Source organism: Myodes glareolus, chromosome 21 (genome assembly GCF_982192425.1).
Source record: "Myodes glareolus chromosome 21, mMyoGla1.1, whole genome shotgun sequence".
In the NCBI taxonomy this organism is placed as follows: Eukaryota; Metazoa; Chordata; class Mammalia; order Rodentia; family Cricetidae; genus Myodes; species Myodes glareolus.
This window is the reverse complement of record NC_142046.1, coordinates 47,824,142-47,847,861: the sequence shown is the minus strand read 5'-3', so window position 1 is coordinate 47,847,861 and position 23,720 is coordinate 47,824,142. Positions and strand designations below refer to the sequence as shown.

Genomic DNA, 23,720 nt, shown 5'->3' with positions numbered 1-23,720 from the left:
CCATTCTTATTTAAATTATCACAGACTATCGTTTGTAGTTTTCTCTTTAACTTAAAGAACTTTCAGATTACCAGGCCTGGTGGTATACATCTTCAACCCCAGAACCTGGGAGGCAGTGGCAAGCAAGTCTTTGAGAGTTCAAGGTTAGCCTGGTCCACATAGCAAGATCCAGATCATCCAAAGCCACACAGTGATACCCTGTCTAAAATAAATTAACCAACCAATCAGCAAGTAAAATAAAAATAATAGCAAAATACTATGCTTTCAAAAACAAAGAACTTTCAGATTTGGTGGAAGGCACTGTCTTGAGGAAAGGTTTTGTCCACGATGGTCCCTAACTGGCTTATATTGAACTTAAATTTTATAAAATGACTCAAAGGAAAATGGAAAACAAAATCCCGCAAGCCTGTGACAAATACTTAAAAGCTCTTACAACAAGAACAAAGTGAACTCAGCTCTGATGTGGCAGCCAGCCCAGCATCGCTGGACCCCTCCTCTAAACTTGCCTTCCACACCCCGCTGCCCTTATCTTCAAATGCACATTGCGTGAAGAAGGAAAAACATTCTGACATTCGGAACAAATCTCGTTGTGCGAGCAGAACAACCTGATAAGAGAAATACTGTTATCAGGAAAGAACTTTTTTCTAAGGAAACGTACATCCTCCAATTTCACACTGAACTCCCGTATTGCAAATCTCCAAATGTGAGCCATCAGACAGCAGTGCTGTCAGAACTGTTGGCAGAGCTAAGTCCTTTAAACCAAACACGCTATGTGCTTCATTTGTTCCATTTTGGAGACAGTAATTCCCTGTGTAGCTCAGACTGGCCTTGAACCCAAACTATCCAGCTTGCTGCACTGGGATAGTGAAAATGCACCAGCAAACCCAGTATAGAGTACCTTAGAACACATGGCTGAGCCACATTCATAGTATTTTCCTTCTTTCACAGACCTGTGTTCTAAAACGTTCTGTAGGTTGTCTGTCTATTGCTTTACTGGTCTTAATTTTTTTTCCAAAATATAGATTGCTTCATTAACAATTCATAAACAATCAATGGACATTAAGTTTTCTCTGATGGAAGTTGGAGTTGCTTAGTAAATCATAATCTTTTAAAATTGCATCCCTTCTACAATTTGGTCATTAATTTTATGTAAGCAAGTAGTATCTTCAACATTATAGTGGTTTTCATTAAAATAATACAACACTCAAACATACACACACACACACACACACACACACACACACACACACACACACGTAACATGAGGGCCAGCTTGTTGGGGTTTCTGTCCCATCCAGTACCCCACAACCGGCAAGTCTCAAAGAAAATCACACATAGGACTCCATAAGGTGATAAACTGATTGGCCCATTAGGTCAGGCTTCTTATTAGTCCTTGTAACTTATATTAATCCATTATCATTATCTATGTTAGCCACACGGCTCAGTACCTATCTCAGTGTGACAGCTCACATGTTGCCTCTTCGGTGATCTGGGCAGGAATGGTGGAGGGAACTTCCTCCTCCCTAGCCTTCTCCTATTCTCATTGCCCCACCTCTACTTCCTGTCTGGTTGACCCGCCTATACTTCCTGCCTGGCCAATCAGCGTTTTATTAAAATACATGATTGACAGAATACAGACAATTCTCCCGTACCATTTCCCTCTTTCTTTTTTTAAACAAAGGAAAATACCCATAGTCCATTTGTTGGGAATGTGGGTGTTGTATTTCAGGCTACTTTCTGCTGGTTGGGGGTGCTGATAATCTTATGGGGACCTAAAGAAAATTTAGAGTTATAATCAAGTCCTGACTGGAGTATCTGTGAGTCTTGATCATCTCAGGCAGCATCTTGAATCTTTTCTGGATGTAGAACTCTGACATCTGGGCCATCTGTTCCTGCCAGAGATTCCTCAGGTGGTCTTCCTTGTTCAAGCTGGATTTTTCTTAATTCAGAATGAATCCACAGCTTCTCATTTTCTGTGGAAGCCAAAGCAAAATCTCTTCTCCAAAGTAACATACCTTTTGACTTCAGTTTTATCCTCTGCTACCACTCCTGCCCAGATCACTGAAGAGGCAACATGTGAGCTGACAGCTGAAAAAGGTACCAAGCCATATGCCTGATGTAGATAAGGATAATGGGGTAATATATGTTATAAGAGCTAATAAGGAGCCAGAGCTAAGGGCCAATCAGTTTATAATCTTATGGAGTCTTGTGTGTGATTTTCCTTGGGAATTGCCGACTGTGGGGTGCCGGGCAGAACAGATATCCCAACAAGCCAGCCCTTCATGTTACACACACACACACACACACACACACACACACACACACACACACACATTTTACATACATAGGGAGAAAGAGAAGGAGAGAGAGAATGGGGAGAATGAATTGATGGAACAACCAAGGAATCAAGGGATCTACTGGTCAAATATCGTTAGGGGTGAGATTCTCCATGACTAAAAATGCTGTGAATGTTGATTTGTTTTTCAAAGAGAGATGGAATATGTAAGCACCAATGGTTTCCCTTAGACTGAACTCAAACACAGTTAATATATCACTTTTATATAAATGATCATGCTTAGTTCTTTGTAATATGTAGAATGTTTCAAAAATGCTGACTCTTTAAGACACTTTAGCCTGCAGGAATATTGTTTCTGACATTTGCAATTGTAAAGAACAGGAATGTATTGGTTAAAGTGTAGGGAGACCAGGTTGTCCAAGATTGAGAACCTAGCTGAACCATCACATGATGGAAGACTGTAAGGCAGGGAGAAACAAGAAGGGTCTTACCTCTTACTGAAAAGGCAGCAATTCATTTCTCAAGGGGAAGCCCTCAATGAGTAACAAACTTTTAAATGCTATACTTTGTAATACTGCAATAGAAATGATGAAATTTATGAGTTTTAGGAAGGATAGGCACGGAACAATGACAGTGACCATGAAAATGGTTACAGAATGTATTTCTTGTGGTATATCTCAGGATAGAGTGCAATTGCATCAGATGTGCAGAAACTTGTGCGAATACACTTTAGCATGCCAAAGCTCTCTGTGTTTTTATAAAGACAGTCAATGTCATTGGGCTTACGGAAATGTCACTGCTGTCGGCATTTGTTATTGTGACATATGCCCACATATTTTTATCCTAATTGCCCCAGTTTCTGATGTACAAATTATATAATAATTATTAAAGCAATTTAAACAGCAATTAGTAATAGAGTAATGTGGACTTCCCTTGCGCATGGATGCATTAGGAGTCAGAAAATTTTCAGATGTTTTAAACACACAGCACTTCAAAGGAAAAGAAGGTAATCACAGTTCTATCCAGTCAAAATTCACGGAGTTTTCATCTCACGCTGGGCTTAGTCAGGGACCTTTACAATGTGATCCCAAGCTAATGCTTTCTATTTGCTTGTTTACTTGGTCTGTGTCACAAGGACATTTCAATTTGTAAGTACAGTTCTTTTTATGAGATTTTCTCCTCAGTTTCATAACTTGAGTTGCTACTGTACCATTTGAACATACATTCAATTTCACCCACTCTCTGTTCAGAAAATGTCTCCCCTCTATGTTCTTAAAATTACAGATGACTCATTAGTACCATGGAAAGACATATTCTTTTGACAATGTGGCATTTTTACTAGAAATAGAAAGATATTTTAGATCTGCAGTGAAAACAGAACCTTGTTATATTTTGGAATATAGAGATGCATTCATTTAAAAACTGTACTGTGTCCTTGAAAGTCTCCTAACAATTTTTTTTTAAAAAAAAAAAAAAACCTCCTCTCTACCAACAGTCTTAACACAATGTGTACCATCTCAGTACTGGGGCTGTAGGAGAAGCCTCACAGGAGAGGCTTCCAATTTATGGTTGACCTGTAGCAAGTTCTCATTTTGTTTTCAGTTAAGGTGAGGAAGGTTTTATTTTTCTAGGAAAATCTAGACGGCATTTAAAGTCTCATGATCCTGTGGATGGTCATCTCACTGGTCTCTGTCTTACAATTCTCCTTCTTATAGCAATAGCATCTCTAGAGTAACTGTCACCTTAACTCCAACATACTACGGTGGCTCCCTGAATCTTTCTCCTTTCTCCCATTGCTTCTTCCTTATTCCTCACTGCTTTTCCACTCAGTGTCTATCTCAGAAAAGGTCCCAGGGTAAGCTAAATGACCTTTGGCATTTAGTAGATACCCATCATATTAAGAGACCTTTTGAATAAGAGCAACCCAAGTCAGCAAAAACTACACTGAAGGGGAGAGAAAAAGAAGGGGGTGGGGGAAGCAAACCTATGGGCCAAATCCAGTTTGAATAACAAAAGACACAGCATCTCAAGCGGTACCATGAGGACAGCCCTTCAGCAGTTTGGGCTCTGCTTGTGCTGATGCTGGCTGGATTCCTATGTAGGCGGGCTCACCCACAAGGTGGCACAAATAGCCATCAGTCACACTCAGTTAACATCTACAGCAGAGTAACCTCATTTTCTGAGCTCTAACCAAAGCTCTAGAGTGGCTTGTGATCAGCACGCATGGTGTTTTACTGTGAACGAGGGGGTATGATGGTCTTCTGGACCAGGTAAGTGGCACATGCTGAATCATTTCCTGAAGGATGAGCTGCTTCTACTCACGTCACATGGACAGGCAGTGGGGCAGAGATTTCCTCCACAGTGAAGAGACCGAAACTTCTATAGAAACTAGTCTAGATAGTTTCTACATAGCTAGGTTGCTCCCTCCCCTACGTACTATGCAGCTGTGTATTTAAATTCTTGTTTGCCCTACCGGTTCATTCAAGATAGCTTTGGTCTCTATTTAAAAACAGTAAAACTGAGATTAGATAGCTTTCCCAAGACTGTAAGATTACTAGTAAGTAATCTGGTAACGTTTCCCAAAGACCCTGTTTCTCGAAAACAAATCTTTCACACTATCAGCATCTATTATAATTCAACTACACTTCCCACCTGATCCTGAGGACGATACACACCTTTATGTAGAACCTCAACTGAAGACTTTATTCGTGGGTTTTCTTAATGTAAATTGCGTCTAAATTGAGATGTGAAGACAAGTTCAGTGGCAGGGGAAACATAAAAGAAGATACTATAGCAGAACTGGGCTATTAAATGAGGAGGATGTCAGTCACCCTAGTAACATAGTACAGCATCCTGTTATCTTATTGATGGGTCTGAAGTTAGCTAAAGGGATCATATAGTACATCTTAAAGAATATCCAGTTTATTTTCAAGGCGAATAACCCCCACTGGATTCTCTCCATAAGCCCCACTCTCTCTTCCAACCTGAGAAACCACACAAGTAATTTAATAGACTCTTTCTTGCATACACAGTGCTCTCCGTTGTATGAGAATATGGCCAAAATTAAAACAAAAATAATTGTGAAATATTGATACCCATGACTGCTTTGTTATATTACACAGTATTGTTTAACTTTCGAGTTATTTTTTTTCAAGTTTGTAAATGTGGCACTAATGATTCTCAGGAACCCATTCCCGTTTTCTAGCCTCTTTTGATTTCAGTTCTCAATCCGTGGCTTAAAGACCTTCCCCATATCTGCATTAAGGTTTTGTTAGAGGAACTGCGGTTAGTGAGCTGTAGACCAGCAAATGCTGGGAGAGGAGCTGGGAGACAACTCAACTTTTCATTCACCCCTGAGCCAAACAAGGAAGAAAATCTCTGCCTACAGCCACAGCCTATAAAAGGGGGATGGGGAACGATGAGGCTGCTTAAAGACTCTCAGAGAGGGAAAAGACAGACACCGCGGACTGGGCCAGAATGAGGAATGTTTGCTTTGACGGGACTGAGAAAAATCTCTTGCCATCTGTGTTTCACACCCCAAACTTCGAAGCAGCTCCGTTATGGTCACGTGACTCTTATTCTGTCCCTCCCCCCACATTATAGAACCCCTTGCCTTCCCTAAAAGACATAATGTGCCCTGCTCCCTGGCAGAGTCAGGACAGTTTCCCATTGTGACCACCAGTGGGATATGGAGGAAAACTGTGCACCTGAGCCCAACTTAGAGCTAGCCCTGGTACTCTTTCTAGAACGTCTCTTCCTTCTACATAGTGATGCAGTTCCAACTACTATCAATTGAGATAAAATTTCATTAGGAATTATACAAGACCAGGGAAGAATTCCTTGGAAGACTCCACACTTCCCACTTGTTGGATCCTGGCTTTGATCCCAGCACCTGGAAAGGAAAGTTACATCGAGTTTGAAATTTGAGAAGAAAAACATATTTATTTACTCCCTTATGTGAAAATATATTCAAATTCCCTGCCAGATACAGTTTTAGAATACACATGATGTGTAAATTGAAAATTGTCCGTGATTTAAACTTCCAGGCAGAGAATAGACTCAATTATAAATATATGCCTCTAGCATATATTAACTTATTTATTTTGTTTTCTGAGAAAGGGTCTTATTCTATCACTTAGCCTTGCCTCAAACTCAAAGCAATACTCTTGCCTCAGCTCATGAGTACTACATTACAGGAGAGAACCTCCACATCTGGATGTGAATTTTTAAACTATTTCTTGTCATCCAGCCCACTTTCATATTTTATCTTTTGTCTTTGCCTGCAAATTAACTTTTAGAGAAGGTAAGAGGAATACATTTGGAGTCACGCTTGTTGTGTAACGGTTTTCTGAATATATATTGATGAAATGTTACAACTGAAGTTTCAATTGTGTGCTTTAAGGATTATGAGCTCTAGATTGAAATAAAGGTTAAACCAATGGCTACATATTCAGAAAACAAAAGTGAAAATAGACACTTATCAAATTCAAATTTCCTCCTTGACAAAAGTCATAAGAAAAAGTCACTTTCTCTAAGTGCAGATGTGAGAGAGATTACCAGTTGTGACGAGTAAAGGGGTCTAATCCATATATTATATATAATATTGAGAACTGGGGAATCCCTCATGATTAATCACTAATCAGTAAAACAGGGGCATCACCCTGCCATTGCAGAATCATCTTGGTGATTTTTTTAAATGTATCAAATGCTACATATCTAATTCCAATTCCATGAACTAAAATCACAGGTCACAATTTAGCCCACTTTTTTCATAAGCGAAGCAACTTAGAAACGTAGGGTCCAGAATCTCACAGGGAGAAAGAACAGAACCAGCTTAGTAATAGATCCAATCCAGGAGTCTGTCCTTTTAACTTGAGACAAATCTGCTGTACCTTTCCCTGATGTTTCTTTTCTGGGTCCTTAATCTGTTGATTACCAGGGATTCTTATCAGTCTTCCATCAAACCACCTTGTGTTTTCTTTAACACCAGAAATGATGTTTTGCTGGCAAGGGTTACTAAAGAGTCTGTCTTAGCTGATCAGTGAGTACTTGAGGTTGGGTCAAATCTGTTCAGCACAGTAGATAAAGTGTGGCTCTGTGTGTGTGTGTGTGTGTGTGTGTGTGTGTGTGTGTGTGTGTGTGTGTGTTGGAGTTGTTCTCATCCAAACCACCATAGTTTCCTTTGCTCTTCATTTGAACAGAAGGTGAGCAAGGGACCTGTGTCATAGGAATTCTGAGTGCAGCCTGTCTCCTTATGATGACCCTGGATCTACTGAGCTATTGTTGACCTTCCAAAACCTTCTTAGCCTCCAGATGATAGCGGCCATAGTAAGCCTGAAATTCCTTTGTCATCTCTCTCACTCTATCCACTAAAATCAGCTTATAATGTTATCTGAAATGATATCCTTAGCACAAGAGCAAACATCCTTTCTAGTTACATTTTTACTACTGTTCCTACTGCCCAGCATTTCTATCACATGTATGTTTCTGGAAAAGGAGGTGTAGGCAAAGGCTTAAAAGATAATGACACGTAATCCTAAAATCTTCCCTTCTGTGTCCATTAATGATGCTCAGATTCTTTAAGGCAAAGGTATCTTCCTTGCTCAAGCCTGTCCATGTTTTACGATGATTTCATATGGTCATTTAGGGACAGAAAAATTGAAAGAATCAGAGAATAAAGGGGATTACATATTGTCTGCAAGCCATTGACACTGGAGTTAGCACCTGTGAAATGTTCCTCTCACAAATAGACTTCTTAGGAGAGACTCCTTGAGCTGGACTCACCCCTTCAGAGACCAGCGGGAATGTGGTCATAAGTAGGCTCCGAGCAGCATTTCCCCACTCTGGACATGGGGGTCTTTGCTCCTCTGCTAATCTATGAATACAGTGGTGTTAGTTGACAAAGAACTGAAAGGAAATTTAATGGGACAACCTACTCTCTTGTTTTATTTTATTATTCTATTCAACAGACATAAAATTCCCTGCCAAATTTCCTTACAACTTTCTAAACACAGGTTTTACTCTCAGTAGTTGAATTTTTTTTTATGTCACAGCCCAGAAAAGACTAAGAGACCTGCACTGGTTAGGGGATATTTTCATAGTACATTTAGGGCATTTCTCCCTATAAACCCGATAGAACGTGCTATTTTCAAGCAGCAACTCTGCATTTGAAGATTGCTCCACTTGGAAATATTGAAGTCAAAATGGAAAATCTATTAGTGGCCTGAAGTTTGAACGTGGGGAAGAAATCTATCAAAGATTCTTAGTTGGAAAACAAATAGCATGTTCTAATGCTAATCATCATAGAGGTTCATGTAGACCGGCTTGTCAAGGTTGGGAGTTTTAAGAAATAGATTCAAGAACATTTTTAAACTTTGCTGGGGACATTATGAAGTGGTGGATCACTTGTGTAAGACTCTGGGTCAGAGTTTCAACACACATAAACATACATGCTGAACTGGGAATATAGCCCTGTGGTAAAGCACTTGCTTAGTGTGCAGGAGGCCTTAATTTAATTCTCTGTACTTAGACATTTAAAAAAAAAAAACCTTAGAATTTTTTCGCCTTGGTATGGTACTCACAAAGAAGTCAGCATTTTCCTCCACCCACGCAGTCTGAATATCGATAAATGCCTTAGAAGATCTGTGTCAGAGTGTTCCATGGTGCTCCATTGCATGGTGAGTCATTTAGTTTCTTTTTTCTCTTCTCTGCACACTGACTTTTGTTGTATAGTAAGTCCAATCTTGGGATGGACTCTGTTCATTATTATGGGTTCTGAGTTCTCTGGGGACGTTGAGCTTTTCCTCCATGCTGTTGGAAATCAATTGGGATTAGAATTCAATGCGTCAGCTAACCCAGAAATCCCAATACAGAACTTAGCACTCCTGGACAACAGGGTACTCTCCAGGGAGCTTGGCCTCCAGAAATCAATGACTGGATGATATCCATCTAACCCAAGTGTGCTCGATGGCAGCAGCTTCTGTTTTCTCGTACCAATGGAGTGATAATGTTTATTTTATAAGCACAGATAGCAAAGGAATATTTATTTTTAAAATGTTCAGTTCTGTTGAATGATTTTGCATTCTGCAGGATTAATTTTCCAATATTTGACCTAGGCAAACAAGTCATTATGAAAAGGAAGTCTTATGAACTTTAGAATAAAAATGAAATGTGTCCCCATGTCAAACTTTGGCTTAACTAAGCCGCTTAAAATATTCAGAAAATAAGGACATTCTCCTATCCTAGCTGGTGTACAAACTCAGGTAAGTGGACGCTGGAAGGTAAAAGCCCTCAGAGGCCTCCTCTCTAGGACATTAATGATCAAGAGGGAGCTTGTGTCCATTGTGTCCACATCAATAGTGATTGTCCTGGATGTACAAATTAGGATTTTTGACTGTAACACTATTGGAAAACAGAATGTAGAGTTTATGCTTCTGTGTTTGTTCCTGTCTTGCAGACTTTTATAGTATTGAATAAAGGGAAGGCCATCTTCCGGTTCAGTGCCACCTCCGCTCTGTACATTTTAACTCCCTTCAACCCTCTTAGGAAAATAGCTATTAAGATTTTGGTACACTCATATCCTTTTTCTAGTAATTTACGGTAACTGCTTGTGTAAGTTGTGCTTTCTAGATATATATGTAATTAAGTTAAGGTGTACACACACTCTACCCTTTATCTTATCCACTAGCATATTTTCTTTGTCACACCAATCTTGTTTTTCTATTTTGTAGGGAATGAGAATTGAATCCCGGGCCCTAGATACGGCAGACAAACATTCTACCACTGAGGCAGACCTCTAGCCCTAAAGGCTGCTCTACACTCCAGGATTCTAGCCAGGGAACAGTGCCAGCCACAGGAGCTGGATCTTCCCATCTGAATTAACAAAACAGTCAAAATAACTCCCCAGAGGCATGCAGCGAGTCCTGTTTCCTCAGTGATCCTAGATTCAATCAGGTTGACAATTGTTACTAGTTGTCATGTATTTATTGAATTCCCTAAGCTTGGGAAAGATAACCATATTTATTGCTACCTCCTATACAGAGTTGACTAGAATTTTTCAGCAAAATTGTATAACAAAAAAAATCTACTTTCAAAATAAAATACAAGTTAGTTGCAGATATGATATATGCCATTTTAATGGGACCTGGAATGGATCTTGGAAGCATAGAAGAATCTGAAGAGATTCCAGGATTAGCTAATTTTCCAGCTTTTCTGATGATTTATATGAAACACACTAATATTGACTAAATATCAGATTTAAGCTGCTGAATATGATTCTACAGTGCAGAACTATCGTTTAGTAAAGACTCAGGATGTTTGTGGAAAAGTTAAAACTATTCAAAAAGGTTGAAGGAAACGTCGTCCTGCGGTTCCCACTGGGGTTCAAAGATTTCTACAACTAAGTTCAATGTGGGTAGTGATCCAACAAAAACTCATTTATGACTAAATTTCTGTTGATGGCCTTGGTAATAACATAAATAATATAAAATACTATTTTAAGTAAGTATCATAAGTATAAGTCATACTAGCAAAACTTTTTTTTTATTGCATTCTAAAATCTATAGAGTTGAACAAGCACCAAGCCTTGGGTTTGATTTGTTCTGCAACACTATAAAAATAGTAACTAACTAACTATCTAAATAAGTAAGTAAGACATTTTTTTTAAAAAAAAAAAAGCAATCAAAAAGCCAGCACTATACTAACAAAAGGAGGAAGCAAAAACAGAAAGCAAAATAATTAGTTTCACAGTAGCAAAAACAATTTTTAAAAAAGTAAATGTCATTCTCTTTTTAAGATGAGTTGGTTACAAGTAATTCCTTAATACTGACAATAGGTTGTTACTGAAAACAAAAAAAATTATCATATAAAAATGTCTATGTTCACTGTTTTAATGCTTAGAAGCTTTTCTAGCTGAGTTAGTCTTTCTAGTGCCACCATGTGGACGTTTAATGAAAATGTTCTTTACACCTCATGGAAGTGTTCAGCCAATCAGTGGCAGTGGAAAGAATACCCGATCTTCTTAGCAGAAAACAAGCATTTTAGGGTCCCGCATCAACCGTCTGTGTTCTCCAGAGCTCAGACATTATTTCAGTGATTTCTATAATGACTTTAGCAGCCACTTTCAGAGCTACAATTTTATTCCATTTTCTCCCCTCGGCCTTATCACTCAATGCATAGACACGTCTCCAAGGGCATTCTTTGCTAACATTTTACACGCATTAGTTTCTTTGATCTACACAGCCAAACAGTGCCGTTTGTTCACAGTCGACATCCGTGTATGAATGCAGGTAGAGACACAGAGAGGTGAAAGCACATAGAAACAAGGTCCAAGAGCGAGTTGCTGTATGGAATTTCAATTGCATCCAAGGGATGATGAGCCTTGACCTTCAGGAGTGCTCCCGTTTTACCTCCTCCCTTGCTGTTGTACGTACATAAACTCACTCAAACACAGCAACCCAGTTCTTTGCACTGTACTCTGCTTTGACTGTAAAAAAAAAATCATTCATAAATTCTATCCATTATTGAAGAAATTCCTCTACTGCAGAATTGCATCTTCCTCAAAATTGTACTATTCTAATTGTGTGACTTGGTTCAAATTAATACTTTCTGCTCAAGCATGTTGCAAATCCATATAAAACAGATGGGACCTCCCACCCCCACCCAAGCTCTCTAGAGGAAATCATACTGATTTGGAAACAGCTACAATAATCTTATAGTCTTATATCTGTGCATATTCTCATTTCATCTGAAATGTGGAGGCCACACTATTATGTATTTTTAACAGATGAAAATGAAGTTTAAGGAGATTAGATAATACACAGGCACATGTTTATCCATGAGTTGTTGTGCTAACATCTGGGTTTTTCGGTGTTACTGCTTTTTAAATGTTGTACATGAACTTCTGTTTGTATGTTCCTTAACACTAACTTACATTATTCAGCATGTTAATTATGTGCACTATTTTGACAAACTGTGTGTTTATGACAATGAGCAACCCTCCTGACTGGACAAAGAATGTAGAGTAAGTTCAATTATATATATTTTAAATATATATTCCTATATATATAAGTAATATATATATATTAAAATTTTGAAGCCTTGTTTCAATGTATCCTTTCGGTGAAACTCAAAAGTATACTTGACAAAACCATTTGCAGACACAATTGTACAATAAGATAACACTCTCTGAGTCCCAGGCTTGCTGGTGTTGAATATGGGTTTTCCCTTTACCTTGTAGCTGGTTGTTTTGTTTTGTTTTGTTTTTCAATGGGGTTTCTCTGGGTAACCACGGTTGTCAAGGAACTCACTCTGTAGACCAGACTGACCTGGAACTCACAGAGATCTGTCCGCATCTGCCTCCCGAGTGCTAGGATTAAAGGTGTGCGCCACCACACCCAGCATTGTAGTTAATAGTTTACAGAAGTCTAAGAGAATACTCAATGGTTTTCTTTTAGGATTCGGTATTTGAAATAAATACAATGAAATTAATTGCAAAAAGATAAACAAGATATGCTGGTTTTCCATCAAGACAAACTCCACATTAATTTGGCTAGTTAAGAATCTAAAAGTTTAAGCTGTAGATGGTACATTAAAAACAACATTGAGTCTTATTACCATGAGATATTCATATTTTGTTCAGATTTATATTTATTTCAAGTGTGATCATCAAGGACTTAATTAAAACTTCAGGATTATAAAACTTGGAAATTCAGTTGGTTGAAGGCTAAGTAGATGACAGTGAAAGTTCTGGTATCATTTTCTGGAAGTGTTACTATGGTACTGACCATCTCCCCGTGCTGGAAGCGTTACTATGGTACTGACCATCTCCCCATGCTGGGGGCACCACTGGGGAAGAGACGCACAGTTTGTAATAACTGGCACTATGGCTGTTCCAGGCCCAGCTACTTTACCTGCTCACACTGCCAAGATTCTACTCCTCTAGCTCTCTGGCTGCTACTCTACCATACTCACAGTATTCCCAACGTCTATTCTTCCAATGCTTCTACATGGGAGTCTATGAGAACATTTTCTCAAATTCTGAAAAAAAAATAATCTGGTATAAGATGGATTCTGAAAGTATTTAAGTTAACATGCAAGACTCAAACACACACGACTAACTAAAGAAAGCAAATCTTTAAAAACAATTGAGATTGAGATTTTTTTTCCCTTCTAAAGGAGAATCATCTTATGCTTCTTCAATTATTGATTGATTGTCTCTTCCAATCTGAGACCTTGCTGGCTAACTCTCCGGAGACTGCGTCTATTGATGCCAAGACATTTCAGAGTAGCTAAACTGACTGTGCGTGGCATGTACTTCTCACCTGCTCTGATAGTAGCTTAGGAAATGACCCTTCACGTACTAGGCGTCTATTCTAGTTTCATTTCTGTTGCTATGGTACCGTACCTGACAAATCAATGTACGTGAGAAACAGCCTATGTTAGTTCACAATTCCAGGTTTCACTGTTACTCCAAGAAAGCCAAGGCAGGAGCTTGAATCAGCTGGTCACATCACATTAAGACCAGAGACAGAACAAGTGTGTGCATGCCCTCCTACTCAGCTAGGACCCTTTCTTATCCAGCCCAGGGTCCCAAAGCAAGGAATGGTGCTGCCCAATTTCAAGGGGGTGGGGGTGTGGAGGGGGTCTTCACTCATCAATTAAGGCAGTCAACATGCCCACAAGCGAACCCTAGCGAACCAAACACTCACTGAGGCTCATCTCCAGCGATTGTAGGTTTGGGAAAGTTGACTTTTAACACCAACCATGAGAAAAGTCAACTTTAAATTAATGTGGTATTTTATTGATGGAACTAACATCAACAGGTTTAGCTTGCGGTTTTGGTGTTTGTGTTTTCTACTGACAGAATGTTAGGAAACTGGGGTACTCTGAGGGAAAGCTACAATGTCCTTAATTATTCTTGGCTTACTTGTTCTTAGGTACACCTTTACAGGAATATATACTTTTGAATCACTAATAAAAATTATTGCAAGGGGTTTCTGTTTAGAAGATTTTACTTTCCTCCGTGACCCATGGAACTGGCTTGACTTCACCGTCATTACGTTTGCGTAAGTGCCTATTTTTGGAAACTTCAGAGGACAATAGAGTTTGGGTTTCTGTCCAAGCTTGAGTTTGTAAACAGTATGCGTTAGTGGTAAACCATGCTGGCACGATTTAGGTATTTGAACTCTGTTTTTAACGCTTATCTCAAAAGAGCAAGACCATTTCACCATTCCATGTGGAGCAGTTGCAATATCAATTTTAGTACCAATGAAGATCTACCTGAAAATTTCAGACACCAGTCTTCTCGCACAAACACCCCATCAGACAGAACTGTAAATTATTTATCACCTGACCTGGAAGACAGTTTTCAAAATAGAGCAGCAAAACTTGTACTGACTCCAGTAATTTACACTGGTCTTTCTTATTCACGCTGTGCACACTCCTCCCATAGCTTCTTTGTTAACTTTGTGGAACAGCAGAAAGCAAGCAGTCATGCATCAAAATATACTGAAAATTAGGTCATAAGAAAAAAAAAAAGAACTCAGTGCATTACAAGCTTAATAAATCATTATCCCATGAGCAAACTGATCGTTAAGGATTTTAAACGGACACATGCTACCTCTATTGCCCTTCTGATTCATTTCTTCTTCCTCTCACCTCTCTCTATATGGCCTTCTTTATTTTACTCACATAAAACTTTTCAGCTAGTTCTGTGCCTGTTTCCCAAATTCCTGTCTTCCTCCTATTGCGAATGATGAACTGCCTCCAAAAAGAGGCGCTGAACATAACAGGAGCAGGTGAAAGTAGGTGGGGGGGGGGGGGGACAGTGGGCTAACACCGCTTATCCCAGCTTTGGGAGCTGACTTTCTCGGTCTGAAGTAGGAGACAAAGTCAGATAATACTGATATCCTCAGAAGTGTAAATACTGGCTGTCTTGTTTTAATTCTATAATTTTCTATCAGATCAGGATATACAATCCTTCCCCAAGCCTTTCAGCCACAACTTACAGGATGCCATTTGGGATCTCTCTTTCTTAGAATAAAAGCGAAGAAATGACAGGGCAACATTGGGTCCCGTAAAATGCTATTGTTCATTTATCCAACTCTTACTCAAAAGTTATGCTAGCAAATGCTATCTTGAATGGTAGGGCAATAGGCAGTCTATTGCAATAGTTACATTTCCATTGGACAATTTCATTTTCAACGGAAACCATAGCACGTGGGATGTTTACCCTTTAATTTGCCCAAATCACATCCAATTTTGACTCGCTTGCTTTCGAAAAGGCATCAGCGAGGTACATTTCATGAAAGTTAACATTTAGCCATTGGTATTTACTGTGAAAATAAGGTTATTGTGATGAATTTTAAATTTAATTGGCAACTTACGCTACTATTGTTTAAAAACAGCCAAAGTTCTCCATAAACGTGCCAGATAAACACTAAGTATCTCCACATTTTTAATAGTTTTGATTTAACTATACAGGCAAGTCACAGAGTTTGTAAACTGGGTAATTTTCAGCTCTTCATGCTTTTAGAGCTCTGAGTCTAAAAACTGCTTCAGCAGTTTTAGGTAAGACTTGATTAGAGTAACGTATAAGGTAACTGTATCTACAAATCTTTCTTTGCATCCTGTTACTGTGTTTGTGTGTGAACTCCCCACTGCAGATATGTGACGGAGTTTGTGGACCTGGGCAATGTCTCAGCGTTGAGAACGTTCCGAGTTCTCCGGGCATTGAAAACCATTTCAGTCATTCCAGGTGAGAGATACGTGAAAACGTACAGGTTAATCACTGAGTTAACTCTGGGACTTTTTCAACTGGGCCTCCTTGCTTGACATTCATCATTGTAGAAAATCAAGAATCAGACGCTACTCAGCTGTGCCTGTGACATCAGGCCAAAGAGCAAGTGGCTATTTCTACGCCCAGTGTTCAGAAGCCAGTGAGCACTAAGAACGGTTTATAGCCTGACATTTTTGCAGAGAAAAAAAAGAAAGAAAGAAAGAAAATCAAGAATCATAAAACAGAGTGCTTAACATAATGTCACTCTTGCTGGCCCTACAGGCTTTATCTACTTTTGTGTTTAATGGGTGGACACTCCAAGCAGTTTCTGTTTTAAAATGTATTTTGAAATGTCAATTTTATTGAGGTTTTGTTACCTATTATATGTATTAATTTTATTCATTCTACCTATTGATTCCTGTGTGAAACAAACTTATTCTTTCCTAACAAAAGACAAATTACATAATAAAGCCTATACCAGCATGGAAGACTTGTTTTAAAATGAAGTAATACTCTGAATTATTTTTATGTTAAATATTTACCTGCTGTGGACAGCATCTTGGGACTTACACATCGACACAACATTTTCAAGGGAAGTGTGCAAAGAATTTAGTTATTACTTCAGATGCTTAAGCCTTCGTAATGATAAGCTTCTTTCTCTCAGGCCTGAAGACCATCGTGGGGGCCCTGATCCAGTCGGTGAAGAAGCTGTCTGACGTCATGATCCTCACTGTGTTCTGTCTCAGTGTCTTTGCTCTCATCGGGCTGCAGCTGTTCATGGGCAACCTGAGGAATAAATGTGTACAATGGCCTCCCACCAATGCCTCCCTTGAGGAACATAGCATAGAGAAGAATATAACCACAGATTATAATGGCACCCTGGTCAATGAAACCGTGTTTGAGTTTGACTGGAAATCGTATATTCAAGACTCAAGTAAGAATTACCATTACGAGTACTTATTCTTTCCTTGTTTGCGTGCCATCTGTCTATTCCTGGACTAGGAAAAGATGACCAGAAGGAAGTTGTAATCACCTAGAAAATTATCTGATGAAACTTCTTAAATACTCGAATCTATGTTTTTTGTTTTACATTTCCTTCCCCTGGATTTTGTTTGTTTTCTCTGCCAAGAACGCTGGTGATTTAACCCAGGACTTAGCACAAGTTGAGCTGGTGCTGTTCCACTGAGCCACACCCCTAGTCCCTTCCATGAAGTTTAAACAGTAAGCCATTTGTATCTCACTGAATAATTTTAAGAAGCTTGCCCATGGTTTGCACACATATGATGTTTAATTTGACAGCTATTCTAATTCTTTTTGTTGAATACTACTTTCTATTGTGTTATTATATATAAAGCTAATGAAAATTCTCAGCCAGGGAGAATTTTCCTAGGATAAGGCATCAGTGTGCATTTTTATGTGACAGCTATAACAACAAAAAAAAAGCTGAAAACCCTTTGCTAAATGTGGACACTAAAACTTATTTCAGAGGCCTGGACTAGGCAAGGATAAAGGGAAATATTGGTGACAATTTATGGACTTAATAATACATGATGAAATATTTTTTGTAGGCTAGACTCAACTATTATTGTAGGAAAATGAAGTGAGAGTCACAAGTAATAATATTTGATTGAAAAAAACATATCAAAGGAGACAACAATAAGGTCAATTTGTCTTAAAAGACATCAATTAAAAAGTCAGATTAATCAACAAAATTTTAAGAGTTAGCTTATTTTTGTTCAAAGAATTTAGATCAAACCATTGATCATTGAAAGAATCAATTATGAAAGAATGGAAAACTAAGTGACCCTTATCTTTCTCTTTTTAGTCTTTCTCTTTTTAAAGCCACAATGAAATAAGCAAAATTTTCTGCCTCCTCCTTTAATTTTAGCATTTGTCTGTAGCGTGTTTCAAAAGCAAGGAAGGTTAAGCCAGATTCATCTAGGAAGGAAATATGCTGATAAAGAAAAATGCTGGGGTTTAAAGCCAAGCTTTCCATATGCTTGATTATCACCATTTTGTTAATACCGTGGGGAAATGAGTAATGTTCCGGAATAAAGAACAAACCTCAGGGTACTAGAAAGCTGCTGGGGTTGTTCTTAAAGTAACTTGATAGTTCTTAAAGCAGTGATAGTGTATGGAAAGAGAAAACAGACGATCAAAGTCTCATTGTAACTGAATCTGAAAAATGCCTTGGTTTGGTGTCTTCTTCTCTGTGATGTGCAGCTACCTGCTAGCAAATGGTCCGCAAATAAATGTCAGTGTTAGATGAGAAATGCATTCTAAACACTGCCAGAACGCGGAATCAATGTGCCTTAAACATGGCACTTAATGCCCCAAAGTTCTCACTCTTCCCAAGGCTCTGAAAGCTGCAGCGTGTCCAGCTTCTGACGAAGATCAGCACATGAAAACATCCCTTAGGTTTATTCCTGAAAATTATTAGACATTATTTTTCTTACATTCTAAAAAAGTAAAAATATTTGCTTATTTTCAACTATAAAGTCTGATTATCACCTTCTCTAATAATATACTTGTTGAAAAAAAGATACTTTATATTATTTGTGGCTATTGTGAAAGGTGGTGTTTTCCTCATTTCTTTCTTAGCCAATTTAATTATCGTTTGTATATAGGAAGACTACTCGTTTGTTTCTGGTTTTGTTTTTCTTTTTGGATCCAGCCACTTCACTAAAGGTGTTTATCAGCTGTAGGAATTCTCAGGTAGAATTTTTGGGGTCACTTATGTATACTATCATCGGTAAATAATGATACTTTGTCTTCTTCCTTTCCAATTTGTATTCCCTTGAGCTCTTCTAACGGATTTATTGCTCTACCTGTAACTTTTATGGAGATAGTGGACAACCTTGTCTTTTTTTCTTGATTTTAGTAAAATTGCTTTGAGTTTCTCTCCACTTAATTTGATGTTGGCTGTCAGCTTGCTGTATACTATCTTTATGCTTGGGTATATCCCTTGTATCCCTGTCTCTCCAAGATTTTATCATGAAGTGTGTTGGGTTTTGCTAAAGATCTTTTCAGCACCTAATGATCATGCAGTTTTTTCTTACAGTTTGTTTATATGGTAGATTATATTGATAGATTTTCATATGTTAAGTCATTCCTGCATCTTTGAGATGAAGCCTGCTTGATTATAGTGGATGATTTCTTGATGTGTTTTTACATTTTGTTTGTTAGTATTTATTGAGTATTTTTGCATCAGTGTTCATGAGGGAAATTGGTCCGTAATTCTCTTTCTTTCCTGAGTCTTTGTGTGGCTTAGGTATCAGGGTGACTGCTGCCTCTTAAAAAGAATTTGGCAATGTTCCTTCTGCTTCTATTTTGTGCAATAATTAGAGAAGTATTGGTATTAGCTCTTCTTTGAAAGTCTGGCAGAATTCTGAACTAAAACCATCTGGTTCTGATCTTTTGCATTGTTTTTTGTTTGTTTGTTTGTTGGTTTTGGTTTTGGTTAGGAAAATTTTAATGACTATTTCTATTTCCTTGGAGGTTATAGGTCTATTTAAATTATTTATCTGATCTTGATTTAATTTTGGTAAGCGGTATCTATCAAGAAATTTGACCATTTCTTTAAGATTTTCCAATCTAGTAGAGCACAGGTTTTTAAAGTGTGACCTAGTGATTCTCTGGACTTCCTCATTGTCTGCTGTTATGTCTCCCTTTTTGTTTATGATATTAGGATATTCTCTCTAAGACTTTTAGATAATTGGAAAAGGGTTTGTCTATTTTGTTGACCTTCTCAAAGAACCAGCTTTCTGTTTCATTGATTATTTGTATTTATCGCTGCATTTCTATTTTATTGATTTTAGCTGTAAGTTTGATTATTTCCTGCCATCTACTCCTCTTAGATGTGTTCTTTTTGTTCTAAAGCTTTCAGGTGTGCTCTTAAGTCATGAGTATGAGAGCCCTTCAAATATATGTTTAAGATAGCACTTAGTGCTGAGAACCTTAGAACTTCTTTCATTGTGTCCCATAAGCTTGGGTACATTGTACATTTATTTTGAATAAATTCTAGGAAGTCTTTAATTTCATTCTTTTTTTATTCCTTGACACAGTGGTAATCTGGTAGAGAGTAATTCAGTTTCTGTGAGTTTGTAGGCTTTCTGTTGAAATCCATCTTTAATCCATGGTGGTCTAACAGAATGCAGGGAATTATTTTAATTTTCTTTCAACTGTTGAGACTTGCTTTATGGCCAAGTATGTGGTCAATTTTAGAGTATGCTCCATCAGGTGCTGTGAAGAAAGTGTATTTTTTGTGCTTGGGTGAAATGTTCTATAGATTTCTGCTAGGTTCATTTGAGTCATAATTTTTGTTAACTCCAGTAGTTCTCTGTTTAGTTTTTGTCTGGATGATCTTTCATTTGTGAGAGTTGGGTATTTAAGTCTCCCAATATCGATGGGTGGCTAAAGCTTTGGTCATGTTTCCTTTACAAATGTGGGTGCCCCAGTGTTTTGTTCATTGATACTGAGATTTGAGATGTTATCTTAGTAGATTTCTCCTTTGATGAGTATGAAGTGTTCTTCCCCATCTCTTTTGATTAATTTTGGCATGAATTCTACTTTGTTAGATTAAATTAGAGTCAGTGGACCACCTTGCTTCTTGGGGCCTTTAGACTGGAAAATCGTTTTCCAACTCTTTACTCAGAGGTAATATCTATCTTTGATGTTGAGACATTTTTTTCTTGTATGCTGAAGAAGGATGGACCTTGTTTTCACATCTATTCTGTGTATCTGTATTTTTTATGAATTGAGTCCATTGACATTGAAAGATTTCAATGGCCAATTATTATTGATGCCTGTTATTTTATTGTAGTTGTTGATGGTGGTAGTGTGTGTATATGTGTGTGTGTGTGTGTTCCTTCCTTGCATAGTACTGGTGAAAAATTATTTATTGCCTTATTTTCATGGGTGTAGTTAGCTTCCTTGGGTTGGAATTTTCCTCCTAATACCTTCTGTATGTCTGGATTTGTGGGTAAATGTTATTTAAATTGACTTTATGATGAAATATCTTGTTTTCTACATCTATAATGATTGAAAGTTTTGCTAAACATAATAGTCTGTGCTGGCATCTGTGGTCTCTAGGAGTCTGCAGCACATCTCTCAAGACCCTTCTGATTTTTAGAGTCTCTAATGAGAAGTCAGGTATACTTCTAATAGCTTTATGTTACTTCTGCCTTTTTATGTTATTTGACCATTTTTTTGCAGCTTTTAATATTATTTCTTTGTTCTTTGTGTTTAGTGTTCTCATTGCTGTGTGGTGAGGGGTCTTTCTTTTCTGGTCCAATCTATTTGCTGTTTTGTAATCATCTTATACCTTTTTAGGCATGTCCTTCTGTCGGTTAGAAGTTCTTTCCTCTATGATGATTCTGTTAAAGATATTTCCTTGACCTTTGAGCTGAAAGTCTTCTCCTACATCTATTCCCATTATTCTTAGGTTTGGTCTTTTCATAGTGTCCCAGGTCTCCTGGATGTTTTGCTTCAGGAATTTTTTAGATTTAGCATTTTTTTAATCAATGAATCTATTTCTTCTACTGTATCTTCAATGCCTGAGATTCTCTCTTCCTTCTCTTGTATTCTGTACTCTGTTGGTGATGCTCAACACCTGTAGCTCATGTTAGCTTACCTAGATTTTCCATTTCCAGAATTCCCTCAGTTTGTTTTTAATTGCTTCTATTTCCATTTTCAGGTCTTGTGCAGTTTTACTTGTTTCTGTCAATTGTTTGTTTGTTTTTTCTTGCGATTCTTTAAGAGATTTATTGATTTCCTCCAGTGTTTGATTGATTTTCTTGGATTTGTTTCAGGGATTTATTCATTTCCTTTCTATTCATCATCATAAAGTTGGTTTGGGGTTGTTTTCTTATGTTTCAATTGTTTCGGAATATTTGGGAATACCGTTGTGTCATGGCTGGTCTCTAGTAGTGACACATTGCCCTGGCATTGTTATTTGTGTTCTTATACTGACATTTAGGCACCTAGATTTGGAGTGATTTTAGGTCTAGGTGCCTATTTCTAAATTTGTCTTTGTTGAACGGGTGTTTTCTTTCTTTGTTTCTGTTTCTTCTCTGGTCTTCTGGCTGATGTTGCCTGTGGTTGAGGAGAGATCCCCTTCTGCATTGGGGACTGGACTTCTGATGGCTTGCATGGTCAAGGAAAGCCTTGCAGACATGGTTTCTCAAGTAACTATTGAAATGAGGGAGGGACTTATTAGAACTAAGAAGCAGTGATATGACGTGATGCTCACCTATTGTAATTGCTATTCTAAAATTTTCATTTATTTGTACAAAATAGCATTTGTTTCATTCCACTCTAAAATTTTCATTTCATTAAAATATTCACATAGCTGTTATAATTATGAATCTTCATTATAAGCTACTGACATAAATTCCAGAAACATAAATGTAAATTATGCTTAATTTAAAGAATTTACTAATGGTATTAAATATGGAAAGGAAAAAGAAAACATATCATCTTTTATTTTGAAATATGTAGTTATTTTGAAATACCTATCATTCTCATCTCCTTCTGCTGATGCATATATTTTATTTCATGAAAGTAATAGAAAATACTGATACCTTCCCTTAAATGGTCCATGAGTACCTATGGTTTTCACTAATTTTACATTGATAATGAGAAAACCTCATACCCATAATACAACAGTAAGATTTGTAAGAAGAGAAGAAAAAAAACCCATGTGTTTAAGCAGGTAATGTGGTTTGCTTAAAGTCACTTAAAGAAACTGAAAGCAGGAACTGATTTCCCTACACTTTTAGTGGTTTTCACAGTACAAGTGTGTGTCACGTGACTTTCTTTTTTCCAAACAGGATATCATTATTTCCTGGAGGGTTTTTTAGATGCTCTACTCTGTGGAAATAGCTCTGATGCAGGGTAAGCTGATCATTTGTGTGAGATGTGAGTACGTGTGGTTTATTCCTATATGTATGTCTAGCTCTCTTTGTAGAAAATCACTGACAACAGAAACTAACTGAATGCATACTAATCTTCAGTAATTATAATATAAATAAAACAGGATATATTCTAAATGTTAAGGTTTCTTCTGTAAATCAAGAAACAATGCATTGATCTGTAATGCTGCTATTTTCCCGAGGTAAGTATCAAGCAATGAGTCACCTTTGCAGACTCCGCAATAAGGAAGAACGGTTACTCGGCAACAGCAACGCCTGGCAGCTGGTGATAAACTATAAAGTCAGAGGTGGGAAATGTATCAGGGAGATGGATTCCACAGTCTTGTGTCGTCTTAGTAGTGGTGGGACATTTTGTAAGCGTAATCTTCTACCAGAATGAAAAGACGCAGAATGTCTTGTCAACTTTCTTTTTCCCCATTTGCAGCCAATGTCCAGAAGGATATATGTGTGTAAAAGCTGGGAGAAACCCTAATTATGGTTACACAAGCTTTGATACCTTCAGTTGGGCATTTTTGTCCCTGTTTCGACTGATGACACAGGACTTCTGGGAAAATCTTTACCAACTGGTGAGACTCTGAGGAGACACTTACTGCATTTATGTAGGAGAATATAAGGATACACACTGAGTCCTGAAATTCAAGCCACGGCATGGTCTAGTAGAGATAGTATAGCTTGAGATCAGAGACGTGGGCTTCTCTGGCCTGCTGTTTACAAT

At 37.9% G+C, this 23,720-nt stretch overlaps 1 protein-coding gene and 1 non-coding gene across 4 annotated transcripts in view; both read left to right on the top strand.

Annotated features, from left to right (window-relative positions):
* The window catches only part of LOC125394876 (sodium channel protein type 1 subunit alpha), a 140,247-nt gene that overhangs the window by 69,563 nt on the left and 46,964 nt on the right, over window positions 1–23,720 (top strand). For all 3 annotated transcript variants that reach the window (XM_087900027.1, XM_087900028.1, XM_087900026.1), the window contains exons 3-9: window positions 9,753–9,873; window positions 12,230–12,317; window positions 14,233–14,361; window positions 15,961–16,052; window positions 16,738–17,007; window positions 22,904–22,967; window positions 23,430–23,571. In XM_087900027.1, coding sequence (XP_087756153.1) covers window positions 9,753–9,873; window positions 12,230–12,317; window positions 14,233–14,361; window positions 15,961–16,052; window positions 16,738–17,007; window positions 22,904–22,967; window positions 23,430–23,571 — 906 coding nt within the window. The remainder of the gene's footprint in view (window positions 1–9,752; window positions 9,874–12,229; window positions 12,318–14,232; window positions 14,362–15,960; window positions 16,053–16,737; window positions 17,008–22,903; window positions 22,968–23,429; window positions 23,572–23,720) is intronic.
* LOC125395142 (small nucleolar RNA SNORA43) lies at window positions 16,138–16,267 on the top strand. The gene has a single exon (XR_007230468.3). It is a non-coding gene; the product is annotated as a small nucleolar RNA SNORA43 (small nucleolar RNA).